Below are 24,191 nucleotides of genomic sequence, written 5' to 3' on the forward strand. Positions count from 1 at the left end.
CGCTAAGAGTGGCATTTCCCGCTGGATTTCCAGTGCAATTCAATACTGTCATCAGGCTGCGGGCAAACCTTTGGACAGAAGGGCCCGTGCTCATTCTACGAGAGCGATGGCGTCTTCAGTGGCTCTTTTTGCTGGAGTTGCTATCAAAGACATTTGCAGGGCAGCAACGTGGAGCAGTGTACACACCTTCACGAAACACTACTGCCTGGAATCGGTGGGACGAGATGACGCTGCTGTGGGTCAAGCAGTCCTCCGGAATCTTTTTCAATGAGAGGTGAGCTTTCCCTACAATCCCTCCATCCTGGTAAGCACATCTGGTTCAGTAATGATTGTATTTTCATGTAAACTGAGATGGTTATGTAACGCCAGGTGTCTTCCAAAATGTGCTTTTCTGATGTACTGCTTACTATTCTGATACAAAGCATGAGAATCTATGAAAGTTCCAATACTGGGGTAAGAAAACAAGTTACTTACCTGTAACTTTGGTTCCCCAATATTGGTAACTTTCATAGATTCTCATGCGCCCACCCACCTCCCCTGGGAAAGCTCTGCCGGTTTACTGAGGTAGTGGCTGTTGGCACAACGGCTACGAAAATCTGAGGCTCTGAGCTCTCTCAGGAAGGTTCCAAGGGGTGAGGCTGTGCTGATTGGTCCTGGCAAAAAGTTTGGGCTCTTTTACACAAAGAGGGTGATATACTACAAAATGAGAGGAGGCCTAGGCCTATTTTTCTCTTTTGTTTCTATGGTTATGAGATATATATATATATTTTTTTTCTTTACCGAGGCTCCCATTCTGACGACGGGGAATGATACAAAGCATGAGAATCTATGAAAGTTACCAATACTGGGGAACCAAAGTTACAGGTAAGTAACTTGTTTTCTTCACCATTGCCCATGTTAAGAAGGTACCAACACAAGTTAATGGTTTGTCTCAATTTGTGGTTGATGTTAGAGTGTCTGGGTACACAAACCAGTTTGTTCATAGGTTTTGTTTCCTTAGGCAAAAACATGGAATCACGATTGAAGTATCTCGCCCGTTTGAATGATTCTTTAATCAATTTGGAAGTCTTTGATGTCAGAACAGTTTCTTCGTATACGAAGAAACTGGCTGTAAGGGATACTGTCCCTTTGACAGCGAGGATGGTAGCTACCATACTGCAATAGCGTATTTCTAGCAGTAGGTTTGATAAATAGAGACACATAAAGTTCATTTTGGTTGTGCTCAATCCAGACATCAAGAAACTCCAATTTGCAATTGCTAGAGTTGGCAGTAAATTTAAGGTTGCTGTCTGCAGCATTAATCCCTGCAGATATTGTAAATAAATCGAGACCATGCTCGAACATTTTCATAGAAGGGGGCCATCTCATTGTAGATGTTTACTTGCTCAAAGTGCCCCATATATAGACAGGCTATACTTTGGGCACAAGAGGCCCTCCATGCTTACTCCCTGAACCTGTTGGAAGTAGCAATGGTTAAATTCAAAGTAATTCTCACTGAGAACCACTTTGAGGCATTGGATGATAAATGGGGCTTTGCTAATCCCTGGTTCAGAGAACAAGATCTCTTGCATCACCATCAGTGCTCCTTTCCGGGGGAAATTAGTATATAAGGACTCAAGGTCCAATGTCACCAAGAGTTTCCTATCTGCATGGTAAGGAGTTCCCTCAATTTTGGCAATGAAATGGCCTGTATCCTTAGCAAAGGACTCTAATTTGTTGACCAATGGTTTTAAGAAACGGTCAATATATTTGGAAAGGGGCTCGGCGGCGGATCCAATCGTATATACAATAGGCCTAAGGGGCGGGTCAAGGACATTCTTATGGTTCTTGGGGACCCCGTAAATGATGGGCATAAAGGTATGACTGGGAGTCAAAATCTCCGCTTCCTTGGGACATATGTATCCCATGTCAACTGCCATCTCTACCATGGACAGGATGCGTTGTTTCAAGGCAGGTTCAGGATTCTTAACAATCCGTTTATAATGTCTGGTGGAGGCAAGGAGCGTGTTCATTTTCTCAACGTATGAGGGGGTGTCAAAAATCACAATGCCCCCACCCTTGTCACAGGGCCTAATCGTGAGAAGTTTATTTTCTTTCAGAGAAATCAATGTAGTGTTTTCAACTCTGGAGAGATTGCATGGAGGTTTAGGCACATATTTGATGATTTTGTCAATTTTGGTGGTCACGGCCTTCTCAAAGATACCTACCTCGGGTCCAACTACATCCATGGTAGGAGTAAAATTGGACGGGGGTCTCAATCCAGACACATTCTCAGTGGTCTCAGGGGAGGGTCTCGTAAGGAAATATTTTTTTAACCTGATTTTATGGAAAATAGGTGTAGATCTTTCAAAAATTCAAATTTATTGAAGTTAATAGTGGGGACGAAGGAAAGGCCCCTAGATAAGTCACAGTTTCCGTATCAATATTAGTAGTAGACAGGTTAAACAAAGGGATATTTCTTATGTTTTCCAGTATTGATGGTGTCGTATCTGGATGTACATTTGTGGCTGACCCTGACCCTGATGGAAGTTCCTCTGAAGTACCCAGATCTCACAGTGGTGTCTCCTGGAATCTCAACTCCAAAGCAACTTGGTAGAGTTTAGAGTTGTTCTGTTGACATTTTTGACCCGAAGGTATCAGAGCGCTTTAAATGAGCAGCAGTTGCTTTACAGATGGATACATTCATTTTGTTAGGCATTGAAAGTGTTTCTTCCATTCATCAAAGGAAGGATGGTTAAGGTGTTCACGGACAACATCATCGCCATGTGATACTGCAATAAACGGGATGGGGTCGTGGACCCTGTACCAGGAGCCTCTGAGCCTCTGGATGTTGCCGGAAGTCAGTGGTCGTACAACCCCTGACGTGATCTCTGAACATCATGGCAGACTAACTTAGACGTTGATGCTTTACGGATCACATATGGTGTCTGCATCCAGAGGTGGTGCAGGGTCTCTTCTGAGACTAAGGTGAACCTTGGCTCGATCTATTTGGCACTGCCCAGAACTCGCAATGTCTGCACTTCAGCAATGCAATTTCCAAAGCGGATCTCTGGACGCCTGTACCCCTTTTCGCCAATACAGCTCCCGTCCAGAGTTCTCAAGAAGATCAGCACCGACTGGGCCTAAGTCATCCTAGTGGCTATGGATTAGGCTTGGGAAGGTATGGTATCAAAACCCCTGAGCATGAGCATCTTTCCGCCGGTCAGGCTGTGTCTTTGGGAGAATCTCCTATTGGAGCAACATGCCAGGGTCCTGCACCCGAACCTGCGCACATTCCACCTCAATGCAGTGAGATTGAGCAGCGACAGTTGAGGGTTTTCGATCTCCCTCCTGAAGTGTGTGATATTATATTGGCAGCAAGGTGTCCTTCCACAAAAACTGTCTATGCCTGCGGTTGTAATAAGTTTGTGTCTTAGTATTCCTTACGCCAAGTGGACACCCATACTACACCTCTTGCAAAGGTTTCCTTGTTTGTTCTTGTTTTTTAGCCTGACAAGGCCTTGCTCTGGGCACCATTAAAGGTTTTTTGTCAGCCATTTTGTGCTTTCTTGTGCCTGCCAGATCAACCCTCCCTGTTTGTCACACGTTGTGACTCGGTTTTCAAAAGTTTACATTTATTCCTGCCTACTCCTTTTGTGATTTGATTTGGTTCTCACTTTTCTTGTGTGTTCTCCCTTTGAGTTTCTTCATAGCAGCCCTATGCAGGTCTTGACTCTGGAAAACAGTGTTTGTGATGACCACTACATCGACCAGGAGAATCAGTGAGCTTCAGGCTCTGTTTGCCCAACTTCCATATACCAACTTCTTCCCTGACAAAGTGGTCCTCGGACGTGTGCCTCTTTCCTTCCAAAGGTGGTCACCCCTCTTCACATAGGCCAAAACATTACTCTGCCTGCATTCTATGCTCCACTTCATCCGTCCACGGGGGAGGAGAGGTTAATCGTTTGGACACTAAAAGAGCTATGTCATTCATTATTGACCTCACCAAAGATCATGGGGTGGACTATCAGCTCTTCATTGTGTTCACCAGAGCGAAGGAGGACAAGACTGTGCAGGAACGAGGCATTTCAAGATGGATAGTACTCTGCATAAAAATCTGCTACGTACTGGCAAGGAAGCAGATCTCTAGGGGCTTGCGGGCTCATGCCACCAGGAAAAAAGCTGCCATTACTGCATTAACTGGTGGGGTACCTGTCCTTGACATCTGCCAAGCTGCCACGTGGACGTCCCTTGATATGTTTACGAAGCACTAATGCATGCATAGGCAGGTCTGTCGTGATAGGAATTTTGCCCATTGGGTCCTCCAGGACTTTATGACCTAACTCAGTTTGCAGACCCCTGCTCCAGGGAGGTATTGCTTCAGTATCTATTCTAAGGTGAGTAATGTGCGGGTATAAATCTCTATCAGAAGAACACGTTACTTACCTTCAGTAATGTTTTTTTCTGGTAGAGACTCTATCTAACTGCAGATTCCTCTCTGACCCTCTCATCGTCCCGGGTCCGTAAACTGGGCTCTTTACCCACAAAGCTCTCTTTAGTCTGCACACTGGTCATGAAAATAACACTGGCTTTTACGTGGCTTTGTGTTTTTTGTCGCCAAACTAATCACAAAGGAAACTTATGTCAGTGCGCCCAGGTGGCATCTATATAGGCACCACAATTTCACTTCTGTCACACAACGCCACTCAGAGCTGAACTACACCACCTAACGGCATGCAGAGGAACTGCTCAATATTTTCCGGATCCAATCTGGTGCCTGGGGAATATTCCAGGGTGAGGAATTAGCGCTTAGATGGCCTTTACCAGAAAAGGTGTTACTGAGTAAATTCTTCTTTTATGCTCTTCCTAAGAAGTCTTGAGAGAGATAATCTAGGGAGTGACTATTTAGTATGTCAGTTTCACATAGCTAAAGAGCCATGGATTGTGTTCTGTCATCCTAAACTCTTCCATGGACATGAATGTATTAAAAAGGCAAAACTGAGATACCCTGATGAAATGAAAACATGCCTAGGCAATATTGTTGCATTGGTATGTTGCTTAGATGGAAGTGAAGCTTGAGTTCAATATGTTAACTTTATTTTATTTCAGATGATCCGAAAAGGTGTATTCAAAGATCAGCACTTTGATCAAAATCTCAACTTCATGTATATTGAAGTAGATAAAGTGACAGAAAGGGTAAGTTACCATTACTTTTTCTCTGTTATATATCTGGAGTTTCTGAATGTATGTTGAAAATGTGCCTGCCTTCTGCTAAATACGCAGCAGACCCTCATTGTAGGCTGCAAACTGTATTTTGGTATTATTTGGAACTTTTCTCTGTGCTCTTTTAGATAATAAGTTGTAAGTTGATTCTTAATGATGTATGTATAATAATTTGTGTACCAGGTGAGTTGTCTCGAAATTGGCTGCTCTCCAGAGCAGAATATTTGAGACGAATGGAAGAAGTATATTTAGTAATGCCCTAAACATTTAGTTATCTGCTTCTTGTCTTTGGCAAATCATGAAGTTCACTCCAGATGGATGGGACCTGAAAAGCAAAGCCATGCTCTCTTTGATGTTCCATCTGCATTCCACAATGGGTTGTGTTCTGAAACACGCCTTTTTTAAATTCCACATTTACTTCATCATATTAGTAAATTGAGTCAGGTGTCTTGGCTTCAGAAACCTACTTATTTTTAAAACTAACTGTAATCCTTAGCCATCGTATTTCCTCAAAACTTGAAGTCTGTAGTTTACAAATTAATCAATAGCCAATTTGCTATGCTTTCAAATGCCATGGTTTTAGTCCTGAAGAGATGCTGTAAAACTTGGACAGCTCTAAGGTTCTACATAGAATGCTACAGTTAGATATCCCACGCAAAAGGCAAGGCATGCAGATTAGGTATTAAGCGTTTGTGCATGGCAAACTCCCACAGCCCGCCACTCCACCCCCTGCATCAGCTAGCACATATATTTCCTTTCTTAATTTCCACTTACAGCGTTCAGGCACATCGTAAGGATTCTTTGTTTTTGCAATTGTTCTAGTCTCCATGGTAATTACCCAAGCTTTTGCTTGCTCTTCCCAAACGGATGCCAACCATGCCATTCCTGTCAAAACACATGCTCTGAAGCAGACTTTTAAAAATTGGGTTTGCAGAACTTTTTAATAGGGCACCTTTATTGTTTTGCCTCTCCCCACGAATATTTGGGTGTTGCAAGTGACATAGGAGAATCCATTTTTCTCAGGTTTGTGTTCCTTTAGTTTTATAGCACTTCAGCCAGAATGCTCTTGGAGGTATCTTGATCATCATGTGAACCTGTGCCTATGCAGAGGTTCTGTAACTAGCTTAACTACAGAAATATCTAATTCCAGGATGTTTTCAAGTTCCAGTTCTATAAATGCATTGCTAGTTTACACATAGGTGCTTCTGAAGCGTAACCGAATTGTTGCACTGGCATGTCTTTCCATACCTTTCATAAAACCCAATTACACTACACAAAGTTTGCTTTTCAGAAATTACTGGACCTCTACTGCTTTGCCCAGTTCACCTTGGTTGAATAAAACAAATGCATGTTAGAGGCATATACCCTTTGATAGTGTGCCCTTGGGCACATGTGCATTCCCTGTGATTAGTGTATGGGTAGTTTATCAGATGTCGGGTGGGCCAATATTAATTAACACTTGACTCTTAGCTTGCTTTACTGTTCCTTGGTGAAAATGATACCTGGATGATTCTTTATCCCTCTTTGAAGCAGTGGACTGGGGCCAAGTGGTATAGGATAAAACCTTCAGATAGGGCACATGGGTGATTTTTTGGAAAGTACAATAGTGTTGTACCTGGACCTTGTACCTGGGCCCGGTGGCAAGTTATTATTGCTGCAGTGTTGCAGAAGGTTCTTGCTAGACAATGGCTGTCTAGGAACCCAGTCTGACCACCATGGTATCCATAGTGATGGATGTGGACCTAGAAGTATAGATGTTGGGCTCAGTCACCAGGTTCATAGCTTCATAGTTTGAAGTGTGGGATATCTTTTGGGCCTTTTTTCAACAAATGATGCCAGTGCCAGGCCAAGTCCTACTGGCAATGATCTCTGTTTAATTTCCTTTATCACTATCGCTACTATTATTAACAGGATAAATGCCCCTGGCTTTCAGATCCTCCACCTTCATTTACAGTTTTCCATCCACAACTTTCTTCAGCCTTCTTTCACCAATCCAAGGGCAATTCCAATAGCACTGACTTCGGTAAACATGATGGTCTCAATAGAGTTGAATAAAGGTTTCCCATATTCATCATATCAGATGTTGTTCTGCTTAATCCACTTCTCCCCACCAGGTCTTACACAAATTCTGGCGTACCTTTTGCAGCAAATGTGGTGGTCCAGGCGATACCACTGAGGTCTGCAGGAAAAGTTACTACAGTCATAGTCCCATGCAGGATGAGGCAAATCCTTAACATTTACACTGAGTGTGCCTTTACTGGCTAAAATCATTGTAGTCTATGCCCCAACTGAAGAGACAGCAAGACTGAATTCCCAAAAGCCTTTAGCAAAGATAGAGCACCATTCTTCTTCTGAGCTCTGGAATTTGTGTAGTGTATTTCTGCTAGTGGTATTGCCTTGTTAATGCTATGGTCTATCTGTGTGCTTCCTGGCAAAGGTATAGGTTTTGTACACCTTGGAATCATGGTTCAATGATGAGTGTGTTTGGTTGTAGGGCAAATGTTTAGTATGCAATTTTGTTGGATATTTGTTAAGTTGAATGTGCTGCTAGTCCAGCGAGGTTATCTTGCTAAACTACACACTACTATGTTGGCTGCCTCTGACCTCTTTTTTGCAAGAATGCACTAGAGATCATGGGATATTTGTTTGTAAAATTGCTCTTAAAAGAGTGGTGCATAGTAACATGCATTTGGGTGATTTAATGAATGAGGAATGATTACTTGTGGTAGAGACTTAGATAAAAAGTTTGGAGCCTAACAACTGATGATTTTAGTATTTTAATGAACTTCTGTGGCTGTGATCTGAGAATGAGTCAGAGGGAGTGCTCGCTATAACCCTTATACCCAACTGTGTTCCCTAGACATGAAGTATAATTTGTTGATGCAATTAAACTGTGGATGGGATAACATAGCTCGTATTTGGTTATAAAGGACATAAACTGGGTCTGAACAATTCAGAGGAAGGATCTCTAAAGAACACACAGTGTAGCATGTGTTTTGCAGTAGTTTCTAATTTGCAGAGTAATTTGTGAATAATTAGATTCATGAGGGGGATTTTCTGTAAATAGTCTTGAATGCCATCGTATAACTTTTTATTGGGGTCGTGTCTTTGGGAGAGAACCTTCCAATTGGATGTCAGTATGTGTTTAAAACCAGCACCTATGCAATAGCATTGGTATGTTCATCGATTGTGTAGACCTTCCCCACGCGTTGCACATTTTGAAGTATCTTCTGTGTTGCACTCTAGCTTTGGAGTTTTATTTCTTATATTCTGACCTTTGGTATGATGTGCACTCCTGGCATTACTATGGCCTTGCACTGGTAATATGCTGATAGTTTCTAACTTGGGTTTTGAGCGTTCTATTGTAGATTGGAGTCTTATTTGGCTTCTGAAGCTGTAAAAAGGATATATTAGTAGTTATTTTACTATGTCTCGTATCTTAATGTTATGTGTCTTAAAGGTTAAAAAGGTATTGAGTTTTGTGTTTAGGAGTGTGCCATGAGGTCTGACCAAATCGATTGGGTTCCATCTAAGTTCTTTGGCATGCACATTACGTAGCGTGCAGAATGCGAATTAAGTAATTGTTAGGTAGTGAGTGTTGTTAAAGACCATCTGGACTATATTGCACTCATGATCTGTATAGTGTGTTCTGTTCTAGATTTGCTTGTAGATGTGTCTATAAAGGGAGAGCTGGTGTGAGGATGGTGGAAACTGTGCATGTGTTACAGGGTCCAAATTTTATCATGTCTTAATGTATGGCAAGGATGTTCTTGTTGTGTCCTTGTACTCGACAGACTAGAGAAATGTGTGGATATGTTCTGGATACCTTTGAGAGGAGTGTGGAACAGGGTGGGAGGGATTTTCATTTAGAAAGGGGGTAGCAGCTTTCACCCTCTTTTTACTATTATTGAAAGTAGATAGCTCCCAATATCCTGGAATTGGGGGTATAGTCTGTATCCAAGAAGGGTCATCGTAAATCACGAGGAAAGAAATTAGTTTTCCATGTCATCTAGATCCTAAGTAAAAAGACCATTGCTGTTGGTTAAGTCCTCCATTATGTTGCGTAAATAAAAAGCTGTTCAGTTTTTAGGGTTGTGTTTTTAGGCTCACCCTGAAGTGATGCATGTGGAATATTTACACAATTTTTGGAAAATTGTTTGAGTTAAATGTATAAATCAAGTTGCCCTATTGCTAAAGTACTTTTAGGTTGATTCTATATTCATATGAATCAAACAGTCTAATATCTGTAATTTGTTCATCATTTTGTAGCCATTTGCAAACTTTACCTGATAATGATTTGAGATTTCAAGTTGTAAGAGTTCCTTGAATATATCGCATGCACTACGCATTTTGCTGCATTGCCATCTGCCAGTGTACTACGGGTCTTCTTTTGTTCCAGCAGTGAATGCTTAATGGTCTCCAATCTTTTTGTCCTTTGTAAATGAGATTATGGAGACTTATGTATCGTTTATGGTAGTTGTGTGTTTTATCTTGTTTGCTTTTTTTCCCCCAGAGCCAGACATAGGTGTTTAAATTAGGCCTTTGTGAAGTGAGCTACTTCTCCTCTCTTTCTTCACAAGCCACTTCTGAGCCATCCCTTCAACTGCTGCACTTATTCCAGTTAGAACCTCTTTGCCTTACTTGCATTGCAGGTCTTAGCAGTAGGGCGTGACCACTCTGCTTCCAAGGAGATTGCACAGGTGCCACCTAAATTTGTCTTCGAGCTCCATGATGCAAACAAGTGTAAAGAACATTCTTTCTTTGAGTAGGGAGTTGGAGGCATTGTCAAGCATTTGCCAGCATATTCCTCAGAAATTATCAAATTAAGCCTCTATCAAAACATTGCTTCGACCTGAGATGCACACCACACTTGGGCTTATGTGCATTCTTAATCCTTCCATATTAACTCTGTTCTACCCTTCAGAACTCTGCTTCCCTATATGTATCATCTGTTATTTTGCAGGTTTTAGTCAATGCAAATTGCACGAATAACTCCTGTAAATTAATCAGAGAAATACTCTGTAATCAATGCCCAATTCCTTCTGGCTCACTATTATGAACAGTGAGTGAAAGAAGCCATCTTTTTTAGGACTCTCCTCTGTTGCCCCTCCCAAGATGATGTACAATCTTGCTCTCTGTCTTTCTTGAGATATATGTTCGAGGCATATGAGCTGTAGATCGCATACTTTTGCATAGATCGACATCTGGTGCTGGGCTGGGATGTTTGCACTTTATTGTAGAAGTCTTTGTAGTCACGGGTTAGGTGACTCCTCCTCTGGTTAGTAGTGCGCATGGGCATTGACTCCATCCTTAGATAGTTTTTTTCCGCCATCGGGTTCGGTTGTAATTTGCTGCGCTCCGGGTCGACGTTGTTCGATTGCCCTTCGACGCACAAATACTCTCACCGCTCAACGATATTGTTTCAATCGTGATCTCTCTCGACGCGTATCCATTTCCAAAGAAATTTTCGAGTCCAGTCGTCGACATGGGCCATTGGGCCGATCGGCTCCATCATCCAGCGTATGGAAAGGACTCCATTTAAAAAATGCAAGTGTGGGGCTAAATTCCCACACACAGATCTCCACGAGGTCTGCAACCTTTGTCTCTCGCCAGAACACGCGAGTCACTGTCAGGCCTGTGACTCTTTCAGGTCTAAGAAGACTATACGTGATCACCTGGCTCAACGTCACGAAATGTCCAGATCGACCGTTCAAGCACCGGACAACATCTTCGAGGCAGGCCCCGATGATCCAGAGACAGGAGATGAGCAAGCCAGCGTCTCCGAAGCCGAAGTATCGGACTCAGAAGACCAGACAATAACTCCAGGTCAACGGAGCGTAAGTACTGATGTCGATGCCCCTGCCCCGAAAAAAGAAAAGGCTCCGGTAACACCTTCACCTTCGGGTCTGGGTCGACACCGAGACAAGACTTCAGAATCCCCGCCTCTGGGCCGGGCTCTGAAGCACACCAAGCCTTCAGACAGCTCGGGATCGAGCCAACCACATCACGGTGCTGAAAAACCATCTTTGGTACCGAAGCATAAACCCAAGGTCACGTCCACACCAGAATCTTCGGCGCCAAAACCCAAGGTCCCGGATTCTTTGGCACCAAAGCAAGTTAAATCTAAGTCTTCGGATCCGAAAAAACTAATTAGTCCTTCGGAGACAAAAACCCCTCCTACAGCTGAAGAGGTCAGGCCAAAACACCACTCGGAACCGAAATCTTTGGCGCTGAAAAAAGACAACGGATCCAAAGAACTTTTCTATCCAGATCCACTGGATCCTAGACAAAAAACACTCCATATTGACCCCATTACTGGACATGTCACCTCTATACCACCTACAAAGAGGAAATTGGACCCTTCAGAAACTCCTGAGATACCATCCAAGAAGAAAGACTCATCCACCTCTCCTATGAGGCCTTTCTCTCCACATCCACAGCCTCCAAACACTATACCTTCTCCAGCACACTCTCCAGTGCCTCCTCTTTCACCTGCACCACAAGATGAGGATGAAGACATACACTCACCACATAATACGGATACTGATGATGACACTCACAGTAGCCCGCCTCATGACTCTTGGGACAATTATAATGTCCCAGATGTACCTGAGCCAGATCTATATCCCTCCAGACCATCCCCTCCAGATGATAATGTGGGGTTCGCGCAACTAATAAATAGAGCTGCGCAATTCCACGGGGTCAAACTCCATTCAGACCCTCATGAGGAGGACTTTTTGTTATAGAAATTCTCTCAACCTCAAAAGACAACAATTACTCTCCCTATGCTCAAAGGGATCATTAAACATGCCCCTGAGGGTTTTAAGGACCCTGTCAGGGGTAGGGTTCTTAATCCTAGAATTGAGAAAAAATACAAACCAGCTCCAAGTGATACAGTTTATATTAAAGGGCAACTCCCTCTAGACTCGTTAGTAGTGGCAAACGCCCGCAAACGGGCACATTCTCAAACCACAGGTGACGCCCCTCTGCCAGACAAAGAATCTTAAGTTACTGGACGCATCAGGTAAAAGAGTTGCATCTCAGGCAGCTAACTTTTGGCGCATTGCTAATTCACAAGCTTTACTAGCAAAGTATGACAGGGCCCACTATGATGAGCTTGAAAAGCTCATGCAGCATCTCCCTGAAGAACATAAGAACAAAGCAAATTATCTTATACTAGAGGGAAAGTTAATTACTAACACATCAATAAAATGTGCCCTCGATGAAGAAGATACAGCATCCTGTGCAATAACTACAAGTGTTTTATTACGTAGACATGCGTTGCTGCGCATATCTGGCTTTAAGCAAGAAGTGCAGTCTATCATTCTCAATCAGCCCTTAGATCAGGAACACTTGTTTGGACCTACTACGGACACATCTTTAGAAAAGATGAAAAAGGACACAGAGACTGCCAAATCCATGGGGGCTCTACAAGCGACAACTAGTAGAGGTTATTTTCGTCGCTGCTTTTATAGAGGAGCCTCCAAGACCATTGGCACAGAAGCCAACTCTTCCACTTAAAAAAGCCCCACCCAAAATTCCCCTAATAAAGGTTGCTATAGAGGGAATTACAGAGGCAATAACAGAGGGAGAGGACGCGGTTCTAATACCCACAACTCTCCCACCACAAAACAGTGACCTCCCTGCACTTCCCCCCCGACCATTCCACTCCAGTCGGGGGAAGACTATCACAGTTCCTACCTCTGTGGAATTCCATCACCACAGATAAGTGGGTAAGACAAATTATCCAGTATGGTTACTGCCTGGAACTCAATTCTACTCCCCCCCCCCCAACATACCTCCCAAACAACGTCCAATGTCCACAGAACATCTTATGCTTCTCAAGCAGGAGGTTCTCTCTCTCTTGCAAAAACATGCAATAGAACCGGTTCCCGTACATCACCAAAACACGGATTTACTCCCTTTACTTTCTAATTTCCCAAAAGGACGGAACTCTCAGACCTGTATGAGACCTGAGACCCTTAAACCAGTACATACAATCGGACCACTTCCACATGGTCACACTACAACAGGTCCTGCCCCTGCTTCAACAAGGCGATTTCCTTACCACTCTAGATCTCAAGGACGCCTACTTTCACATTCCTATTCACCCTGCTCACAGAAAATACCTACGGTTTGTAGTGGACGAACAACACTGAGTTCAAAGTCCTACCATTCAAAGTCACAACAGCACCCAGAGTCTTTACAAAATGCCTCGCGGTGGTAGCAGCCCACTTAAGGAGACAACACATCCATTTGTTTCGCCACTTAGATGACTGGCTCATAAAAACGAGGTCACACCAAGCTTGTGTGCAAGAAGCACACCACACAATCCAGCTGCTACACAAATTAGGATTCACAATAAACCTCACCAAGTCGCATCTCCAACCGTCCCACAGTATCTAGGTGCAACAATAGATACTTCCAAAGCCCTTGCATACCCCAACCAAACCAGGATAACCAGTATGCAAGCACTCATAGCAACATTTCGGCTGGAGCACTCACTACCAGCTCGAGTGTTCATGCAGCTAATAGGGATGATGGCCTCTTGCATCTTAATTGTTCCTTACACAAGACTCCAGATGCGCCCATTACAGGAATGCCTAGCACAACAGTGTACCAAGCTCAGGGTCAACTTACAGATCTGGTGTTGGTGGACAGCCGCACATATCGCTCTCTGCAATGGTGGAACATACAAAATCTTTCCAGAGGGAGGCCGTTCGTAGTCCCTGTTCCACAAATAGTGCTCACAGCAGATGCATCGCTCACCGGCTGGGGAGCTCATCTATTAAATCACACTATCCAGGGTATGTGGACCCCTCAACAAAGACTTCTCCACATAAATCACCTGGAATTACTGGCTATATTTCTCGCCCTAAAATCTTTTCAGCAACATCTAATAGGCAAAGCTGTCCTCGTCTGAACGGACAACATGACAACAATGTACTATATACAAAAACAGGACGGAACACACTCTCTGCAGCTTTCACAACTAGCACAAAGCATTTGGAGATGGGCCATCCCCCAAAAGATATACCTTTTAGCAGGGCATCTACCTGGGATTCACAATCAAATTGCAGATCTGCTCAGTCGTCAACAACAGCAGATTCACAAATGGGAACTTCATCCGCACATTATTCATCCATTCTTTCAAATGTGCGGACATCAAGACATAGATCTGTTTGCCACACATTTAAACACAAAATGCCCAAACTTCGTCTCCAGATACCTACACCCATTGTCCAAAGGCAATGCGATATGGATGAATTGGTCAAGCAGATTTGCGTACGCTTTCCCGCCTCTCCCACTCATTCCATTACTGGTGCGCAAACTCAAACAACAGTCTCTCACAATGATCCTAGTGGCGCGAACATGGACACCACAGCCATGGTTCACAACACTACTGGAACTCTTGGTAGTCACACACCAAAAGCTCTACCTCTTCCCAAAGCTTCTCACACAGAACCATGGAGAGATAAAACATCCAGAACCAGCGCAACTGAACCTAGCAATCTGGCTCTTGAAGTCTTAGAGTTTGGTTACCTCAATCTCCCACCAGATTGCATGAACGTCATTAAAGAAGCTAGACGTCCTACCGCTAGAGCATGCTATGCAGCTAGATGGAAAAGATTTGTTATTTACTGCAATAACAACACGATCAATCCACTAGATGCTTCCACTCAAAACATTCTTTTTTGTCTCCTGCACCTACAAAGATGTAATTTGGCATACACATCTATACGATTACATCTTGCCGCTACAGCAGCTTACTTACAGAATAGACAACACTTGTCCTTGTTCAGAGTACCTCCCATTAAAGCTTTCATGGAAGGTCTTAGAGTAATTCCTCCCAGAATTCCCCCCTCTCCAGTATGGAACATAAACATTGCCCTTAAAAGACTCATGGGTCCCCCATTTGAACCTTTGCATAAATGTGAGTTACAGTTCCTCACATGGAAAGTAGTTTTCCTTGTGGCCATCACATCCCTCAGAAGAGTGGATGAACTCCAGGCATTAACCATACAAGAACCATTTTTGCAAATACATCACAACAAAGTGGTTCTTTGGACAAACCCTAAATTCCTGCCTAAAGTCATTCCAGCTTTTCACCTTAACCAGTCCGTTGAGCTCCCAGTCTTCTTTCATCAACCAGACTCAGTGGCAGAACGAGCTCTTCATACGCTTGACGTCAAAAGAGCTATTCTTTATTATATTGAAAGGACAAAAAGTTTCAGGAAACTTTTCGTAGCTTTCTCACCGCCACACAAAGGCAATCCTTTATCAAAATCTGAAATTGCCAGGTGGATCGTTAAATGTATTCAAATATGCTACCAAAAAGCAAAGCGTACATTATTCATTCCCCCTAGAGCACATTCCACAAGCTAACTAGGGGCATCCATGGCATTCTTAGGAAATATTCCCATGGATGATATTTGCAAAGCCGCAACATGGTCTACACTGCACACTTTCACTAAACACTACTGTGTAGATGTGCACGCAAAACAACAAGCAAGTGTGGGCCAGGCTGTACTAAAAACACTTTTTCAAACTACTGCAACGCATACAGGTAGCCACCGCTAACAGGGGAACTGCTGTTTAATCTAGCAAAAGTATGCGATCGACAGCTCATATGCCTCGAACGGAAAATGCTACTTACCAGTATGCATCTGTTCTTGGCATGTAGAGCTGTAGATCCGCATACGCCCACCCACCTTCTCGGACACCTATATGTGTTGCAGTACTATCTTACTTAGATATATTACAAATGGATATCTTTCTATTTTTTCCTAACTAACTCCATCATCACCCTTCATGGCAAAACAATCTAAGGATGGAGTCGATGCCCATGCGCACTACTAACCAGAGGAGGAGTCACCTAACCTGTAACTACAAAGACTTCTACAATAACAAAGTGCAAACATCCGAGCCCAGCACCAGATGGTGATCTATGCAAAAGTATGCAGATCTACAGCTCTACATGCCAAGAACAGATGCATACTGGTAAGTAGCATTTTCCTTTCTTCACAGGTTAGCAGTCGTGGAGCTTGGTGCTGCCTCCTCCCATAACTCCTCCAACCCCTTCTCTGATAAATGCCAGTTTAATTTACATTATAAGTACAAATACATTGACTGTACCCCATTTTGTCTTGTATGCCTAGAGACCATTTCTTTGTATTTTGTAGGAAGGAAAATGGTGAGAAATGTTAATGTCAGCCCACCCTTAAGCTTTTTCTTTCCCCCTCTATCTCTTCAGGAGAAAGTTACAGTCATGAGCACCATTAATCCGACCAAGGACCTCCTAGCAGACTTGATTGGGTGCCAGCGGCTTCCAGAAGAGCAGCGTAAAAAAGTGCACCAACTTAAGGACTTGTTGGACCAGATTCTCATGCTAGACCCAGCTAAGCGAATTAGCATCAACCAGGCCCTGCAACATGCGTTCATCCAGGAAAAAATCTAATTCCGGCGAAGAAGCTCAAAGGGTTTGAGTAATTAAGATACAAAGACTGAAGAAATTGCACAGCAATTTATTATTGTATATAAACTTATAAATATTTCAGCTCAGATTTGAAGAAGCATGATATATTTCAATTAACAGCTGAGGCTGGTATTTCCATTTGGAAAAAGATAGTGTAAATCTGCTGTTGTCTTTTTGTAAATAGATTTTCCCTGTAGACTTATTTTAATTGCCAAGACTGCATAAAGTGCAAGAGCTAATGCAGTTCCCGTTCATATAAGTACCTGTTGTATAAAGGAGAGGTAATGCCAGGTTGATTTGTTTCCCCCCCCCACAAACTTGGCTTACTTTTTTTGGTTTTAAAAAAAGAAAAAAGAAAAAGACAAATAGACCAGCGTAAATGCTGTTTATATTCACATTTCCCTAGGTTGTGTGCAGGCCACAGCAGCATGCCCTTGGTGTAGTCAGTGCCGAAAGGGGTCTGTTCCTTCTTGAGCCTGCCTGCAGGGATGATCTCATCTTTTAAAGCAGGTTGTGTACAGCTTTCAGTACACTGAAGGTAAGCTAATCCATCGACGTCACTGGTCTTTAAGATTTTATTTCTCCTGGAACAGATGGCAAATGAGTTGATGGCATTTGTGACAGAAAACCCCTGCATGCTTGATAAAGGATCTGGTTTTATTTTTATTGCTTTGCAACCTGTGGAATTTTACAGCATCCGCTTTAAATTCAGCTCCGCTCATTACCTTTACAAATTTGCAGTGTGCTCATCTGATGGACAGCGCGCCTTCAGTGTACTGTTTCTAATCACTTATTTTGTCTTTTTTAATCAACTCCCTGTATAGACTTTGTATACGTTTTGTTAAATACAGTGAAATGGGGGCAGAACAAGGACATAACAGAACATTTCTTCGTTTCAAATGACAGGTTTTGGGGTTAGACTCTGAAAGTCCTTCTGTTTCAGTGATAAACAGGCAAAACAAATAAAATGTTTACCTATTTGTATGTCACTTTTTGAAAGTGTACTGCTTTTTGGTGAAAGTGCTTTGTTTGTTTTTCATTATTTGTGATCATGTTGTCTTTCAATACAGGCCTAAAACTTCCACTCAGAAACAAAGCAGCTGCTTTTTTATAAGCGGTAATTGCTTCTTTACCTTTATTTTATATTGTAAATGGCGCTTTTCTTTAAGAAAGTGAGTTCAGAGTGTTTCTTGCCTAAATCAGTTGGCACTCACTTACTGTAAAGTGAAGTTTTTCTGCTGCACGTTAAGTGGACCATGCAGAGTTCTGTATGTTTTCAAAATGTATCATTAGATAATAAAGTCTTTTGTGAACAAGGCATTTGTAGCCATTTTTAAAATATTTTGTCTGCAGTGCGGGTAAGTCCGGTAATTCAGAGATTGTTGCAAGATCCCTTTTTCTTTTGTAAGCTCTTTACCAAAACCTTTATCATCTGTATACCTGTATTTACATAGCAGCACTATTTTAAATTAATTAAATGCTAAATCCCCTATTTTAGCAAAACAAACCCTGAAAGACCTTCATATATTCATTATTATGTTGACAGTGCAGTCCAGAAGTAACTAGATACTTTGAAAACCTTGTAGTTATTCAAAAACCAAGCTTCTTTATCATCGGATCTTCATTAATACTCATAAAGACAGAATATGTCCATGTGTGGACTCCAAAACACAGATATATAGCAGAGCCAAGTAAAGAAGGAGATGCCTGTTTAGAGGCAACATGTTCTTTACTTTTTTTTATTTCTTATTGGGCATTTAGATAGGAAAACACCATTAGAGAAAGAGAATTGGCTTAAACATGATGTAGCTGCATTGCTCCTTTCTCATTTTTTAAGGAAAAAAAGAAAATGCTTAACTGTGTATGTATTTTCACATAGCCAGTATGCATCGTTATGAGAATTGCATATTGCCCTTTTATCTGTTTCTCTTATTTAAATGCCTTTTTTTGAATGACTTTTTTTTATATTTCACACAACCTCTTTACCCCAAACTGAATTGTTTTTAACTATGATCAATATGATCTGGCTAGGATGGGGAATGCAATTGATATTTGTGATTGGGCATGCTTTGTTGAGCAGAAAAGGTGCTTTCTCAACAAACACAAGGTTCCTGTAAGTGTTAATAGTAGCTGCAGCAAGGGCATCATTAGATTGTGTAACTTCTCTGAACCCTCCATCAGCTCCAATACCTCAATCATATCTTCATATGCTTTTTGATGCTCTTTTTTATAAGCATCACAGCAGGGACCTCAACATTGATCGAAGCTTATGTTGCAGATTCCGGAATCTAAATAGAGATTTCTTAGGCCAGTCAGCAACTTCAATGTAGAGCTGTTGCCCTTTGCTTTAAAAGTAGTTACCCTTATCGTGAACAAGTAGGCATGTCAAAGGGACACCACTCCGGACCATCACCAGGGTATATCTGGTGTTAGGAATCTCCAGAAGAACACTTAGCTGAGATGTAGCTATGTGCTATATTATTGAACAACCTTGTTTTTAGAAAATGTCACAGAGCACTAAAGAAATTCCAGATGATGCTGAAATAAAACAATGTCAGTGCCCGAATGCTGTTCATCTAAGGATGTATCCACCATAGAGCAGGGCCGTAGAAAGCAGTGGCTTAAGAGCAACCCCGGAGTCATGCGATGAGCTTTCAAAAGACTAGCCATCTAACATTTCGCATGCCAGGAAACCATCATACCACAATGAAGGGCCTTAGAGACATTTAGGTTCTCAAAAAGCCAGGTAACCCTAGGAGTCTGGAGAAGATATGGCTGTTGCGAATATCCTCTTCATATCACTTTCAGTGGCGTTGCCTAGCCATTATAGCAAATTTTTTCTTCGTTTTGTAACCATGTGTGTGAAGAATTCAAAAGTAAGCTTTCGATTGTATCCTGAAATGGATGACACTGAAAGATTGAACATTTTCCAACAACCTTATAGGGTACAAATAGCCTTATGATAGCCTTTTATTTGTAGTTGTTTTTACCTTCAAGCCAGAATGAAATTGTAGTAATATATTTAATTAATCAGAATGATGAAATAGCAGTTTGATAAGCCTTTGTGCGCCTTTCTTTCCCATTTGCAACTGAAAAACAAGCACCAGTGTGCCTTGTCCTTGCAGTGCATATACCTCAGATGGCATATGTTCAGTTTCCATTGTTTAGGTCTCTGCCTTTGTGCCCCCAGCTTTAGGCTGATCTTGCTATGCTATTTAGGGTCCATGGTTATTACTTAAGATCTCATGAGGGAGAAGAGTTACTTAACTAAAAATGCCAGCTCTTTATAATGGGTATGTTCATTAAATTCATAAACAATTATCCATCCTTCCCAGTGGTACTTGAAAAGAAAAGTAAGCAGGTTTTGGAGACTTTACAGTGTTTATCCTTCTGTAGACCTAAAATGAACCAGGGGCAATTTTGATTGTTCTGAGTGCTTGCATTGAAGACTTTCTTGGATGTATGAAGTGAAAGTGCAGAATTGTCTTCAGACCTTAAATGCGCAAGGACGCAATTTTCTGTTATTTAATCACTCATAAAAGAGGGAAATGCAGCTACATATGTTTTGAACCAATTTTGAATCTCTTTTTCTAATGTTTATTATATACACTTGCAGTAAAAGATAAAAATAAAAAGAATATGTTCCTTTCCAAGGACATTGTTTTTGCGTTATTTGGAGGGATAGTTTCTCTCCATTTTAAGTGTTCAAGATTACTGCACCTGGGCAGATGCATTCCATGTTTATGAATTTAATGAAGATACTTATTGACAGAAATGTTGTTGCAGGTAAGTTGCTCTTCAGTATCTTGTTCTATATGATTGCAGGGATATTTGGCAGCAAAATTGAGCACTTAGTATTACAGGACGATTGCCATCTGTTTTAGAAAAAGCATATTTCCTTGAAGTTGCAACAAGAGTTAGTCTTATTTTGAGCTTTGCAGTGGTAGTGATGATTACATTAAGAAAAAATACTGTTACTTTTTGCTTCCGTTATCAATGTAGCGAAGTCCTTGTGTCTAACTAATGCTTATGCTGTTTTCTTACTTTTCCTTTGGATGGTGCTAAGAGAGAAAAAGGAAAGCGAGACACAGGCCACCCACCGCCTTCTCCAGGGGTCTGATTCGCTGCAACACCTTCTTCGCCTTCCTAACCAGGTTATTTCTGACAGTATGTGTAGCTCATAAGCAACCAGTTTAATAAAAATGGTTGAAAAACATGTTTATTTAGAGAGAACCCTTCTGTTTTCTAAACCATATTGCTAATCCTATCGAATACACGTTGATTTTTTTTTGTGTGAAGGGAAACTAACCAGAAAAAGTGCACTTGTGCTTATCACCTGGAAACTTGGTGGGTTTGCTTACAGTTAATGCCATATTGTAATGCAATGATTTAGATTTTCTAGACTTTTTTAAAGTGATAAAAAGTATCTTTCTATCCATGAAGGCACATAATTGGTACAAATGTCCACTTTTAGTGCAGTCCAGGATAGGAAATATGAGTACAACCATATACGTTTCTGCTGGTGGAATTCACCCTAGCCAACAGATGAGATGGCGAGCTGTGCTGTCAGGTGATGGGGCATACTGGCTGTCTAATTCAAACCTTTAATCTTTCTTTATCTACCTTCAACTTATGTATTAAAATGTAATCAAGAAAGCAAAGATTTAAAAAAAATGATTGGTAAGGAGTTATTCTTATCTGTAGAGCCATACTAGTAGTATAGGTGTGTTTTCAAACCTGAAGTCACTCCGGTATATATTCATGAAACCTCTGATAACCTGGTGTGTCTGACACCCCACAGAGAGATGCCACATTGTGTACCGTAGTTTATTCAAGCGGAATGTCAGACAGCCTTTCGTGTTATCTGGATTCTGAATTAACATCATTATCTAAGGGAGCTGAAATGTTCTACAAAGTTCAGCGTGCATCTACAGTGCAGTTCTGAACAAATGAAACTGAAAGTTTCTTGTTTACATGTTTCTTTGTATTTTTAGGTGCTGTGTAACAGAAGATGATGGAAGCCAGAAGACATGCTCAAAGGTTTCTGCCCTATAAAAGATATGCCAAGTAATTCTTTTGTCTGTATGCTTTCAGCTGCTGTCTGTGGTTTAGAGATGTCCTTCAGTAGTGATGCAGCTTGACTTTGTCTATCAAAGCATAACACATGTTAAGAAGTTTAAATCAGTCATCCGAAAATCATCGCACACTCTTTTTCTTACCGTTCCATCATTTGAAATGCTCTCTGATGCCAGGAAGGATCTTAGTAACTATTTTAGAGTGCACTGAAGATAGGTTTTTCTCACCATGTTACCCTTGTCGTCCACAGTGGAATAACAACAATTCATACTATTACCTCTTTTAATTCATGGTAACTTATTGTTCAGTAGTAACAGATAGTGGTTTTGCCGTGTTGGCGTGGCAGTGAAATACATGCTATGTTTATAATGTTATTTATCCAGAAATATTATAAGGCCTTCAGATTTTTCTGACTTGTAATTCATGTCCCCAAATGGGTTTGAAAAACCAATTACAAAAACTAATTTTGTTACTTTATACTCTTGACTGGGCCAGCAAGAGTGTATAGTAAAAAGAATGTGTCCAACAGGACAGGAATTGATGAAGCTATGAACAAAAAAAACAAGTTACGTACCTTCGGTAACGCATTATCTGGTAGAGACTCTCTAGCCTCAGATTCCTTACCTTTGAATTTCCCAGGCGTCCGACTTGATTCAAAGATAAGGAATCTGCAGCTAGAAGTCTTTATCAGATATTACAACCACACTGTTCCTGATATTAAAGAGCATAACATTTCCTCCACTGGACAAAATATGCATCAGAAGAACATATTCTTCATATGTTTGCTGATAGGTTGCTGTAGATAAAATGATTTTCATAATTCTGATTTCCAGTGTTGGGATCTGAATGTTACAACTTATCTTTCTTTGAAGGAGTTTTATTTTTGTGGTGACTCGTGAAAACCCACTTCCTCAAACCTCTCCATGACCTACAGCGGTCCTTGACACAGATTCAGGCTTGCCTTTTTTCAACCACGTTTCTGAGTACTGTGCACCAAATGCTAAATTTCAATGCCAAATGACTGAGGGACTCATTGGTGAAAACCAGCAAGTGCACCTCATAAACATTGACGCTTTGGGACCAAATCATCAAAAGAGCCTTCGTCCCAGTCATAAGAGAATTGTGTGGAATTGTGTGGAATGGTTGGGGGCTATGGAGAGTAAACTCTGCCCTTTCCGCAATGATGAAGTCCCATGGTCCTATCATCATTGGGTCTGCGACATCTGTCTACAGAGGGACGGCAGCAAAAGTGTGTGTTTGGCTTGTAACTCATTAAATTAAAGAAAACCATTCAGCACCAATGTGATCGGAATGGGGTACATTCTTCCACTAGTCAACACCGCAACTCTCTTGAGTCACTGTCTGCTGCGTTTGCCGAAGGTATTCAGGTGTCGGCTCCGACAACAACAAGGAGGCCCATCCTGTAGCCCAGAAGTCACACATGAGCAGAGTATGAAAATTATGTTCTTTCACGACTCTGATCTGCAGTAGAATCTCCAGGGATCTTCATCAGATCTCTGGTTTCGATCCCTGTTACCAATGTTTGGGGGCCTGAGACAGACTCTGCTCCTCAATTCACTGAGGATCATCCCTTCACTGAAGATGCTGTCTCTGAGGTCTGAACTGAGCCTCAACATCAACAAAGACTAGATACCGAAGCACACACAAGTTCGAGGCATGAGGGCTGCTGAATTCATATCTGTGCATAGATCGCCGCCTAGTGTTGGGTCCGGATGTTTGCACGTTGTTGTCCTGGAAGAGTCTTCGAAGTATCCGGAGATAGGTGACTCCTCCCCTGGACCACAGTGCGCATGGGCATCCTCTCCATCCTCAGATTGTTTTTTTCAGCCATTGGGTTCGGATGTGCTTATCTTGACTCAAGTTAGGGAAAACTTGTTTTTCAGGCCAAAAGGCCTTTCGTTCGCGCCGGTACTGTTCCCGATCGGTATCGACAGTTACTTGTTAGTTTACTGACTTCAAAAACAACTTTTTCGCATCATATCCGACCATCGACCCCACATCGACGATGGAATCGAGGACACCATTCAAGCGGTGTCCTGTTTGCAATGCGAAATATCCCCATGTCGACGTCCACCCGGTGTGCAACAAATGCCTTTCACCGGATCACGACGAATCCACATGTATGGCCTGTGCCCGATTCCGATCCAAAAAGACTCTCCGGAATCGACGAGCAGCGAGACTTGAAGCGCAGCAAGCGGCACCGGCCCCGACCAACATCTTCAGCGCCGAGGACGAAGATGTGGAAGGCGTGGAGAACCTACCCTCCAGCCCCGCTTCCGAACACGATTCCGGATCGGAAGACATCGAAGAACAACTCTTTCACAGGGAAGAAGCTGACACCGAGGTAGGAGACTACGATGAGGCCTTAGGGGCCGAAGAAAGTAGCTCCGGTGACGAGCAAGGCCTACCCGTACAG

The 24,191-nt window shown here is 42.1% G+C and overlaps 1 protein-coding gene across 16 annotated transcripts in view; it reads left to right on the forward strand.

Moving 5' to 3' along the window:
• Positions 1 to 24,191, forward strand: part of PRP4K (pre-mRNA processing factor kinase PRP4K) — a 632,535-nt gene that overhangs the window by 508,079 nt on the left and 100,265 nt on the right. For 3 of the 16 annotated variants that reach the window (XR_014962103.1, XR_014962105.1, XR_014962102.1), the window contains exons 14-18: positions 5,089 to 5,175; positions 16,457 to 17,216; positions 17,749 to 17,795; positions 20,745 to 20,832; positions 21,673 to 21,745. Coding sequence is in view for 1 of the 16 variants with exons in the window: in XM_085607184.1 (XP_085463310.1) it covers positions 5,089 to 5,175; positions 16,457 to 16,660 (291 nt within the window). In the remaining 15 variants the exon portion in view is untranslated. Of the gene's footprint in view, positions 1 to 5,088; positions 5,176 to 16,456; positions 17,997 to 20,744; positions 20,846 to 21,672; positions 21,746 to 24,191 lie in introns of those variants that run through there. The other 13 variants (XR_014962108.1, XR_014962107.1, XR_014962106.1 and 10 more) reach the window with 8 other exon arrangements.

This window comes from Triturus cristatus, chromosome 5_2 (assembly GCF_964204655.1).
Source record: "Triturus cristatus chromosome 5_2, aTriCri1.1, whole genome shotgun sequence".
Lineage (NCBI taxonomy): Eukaryota > Metazoa > Chordata > Amphibia > Caudata > Salamandridae > Triturus > Triturus cristatus.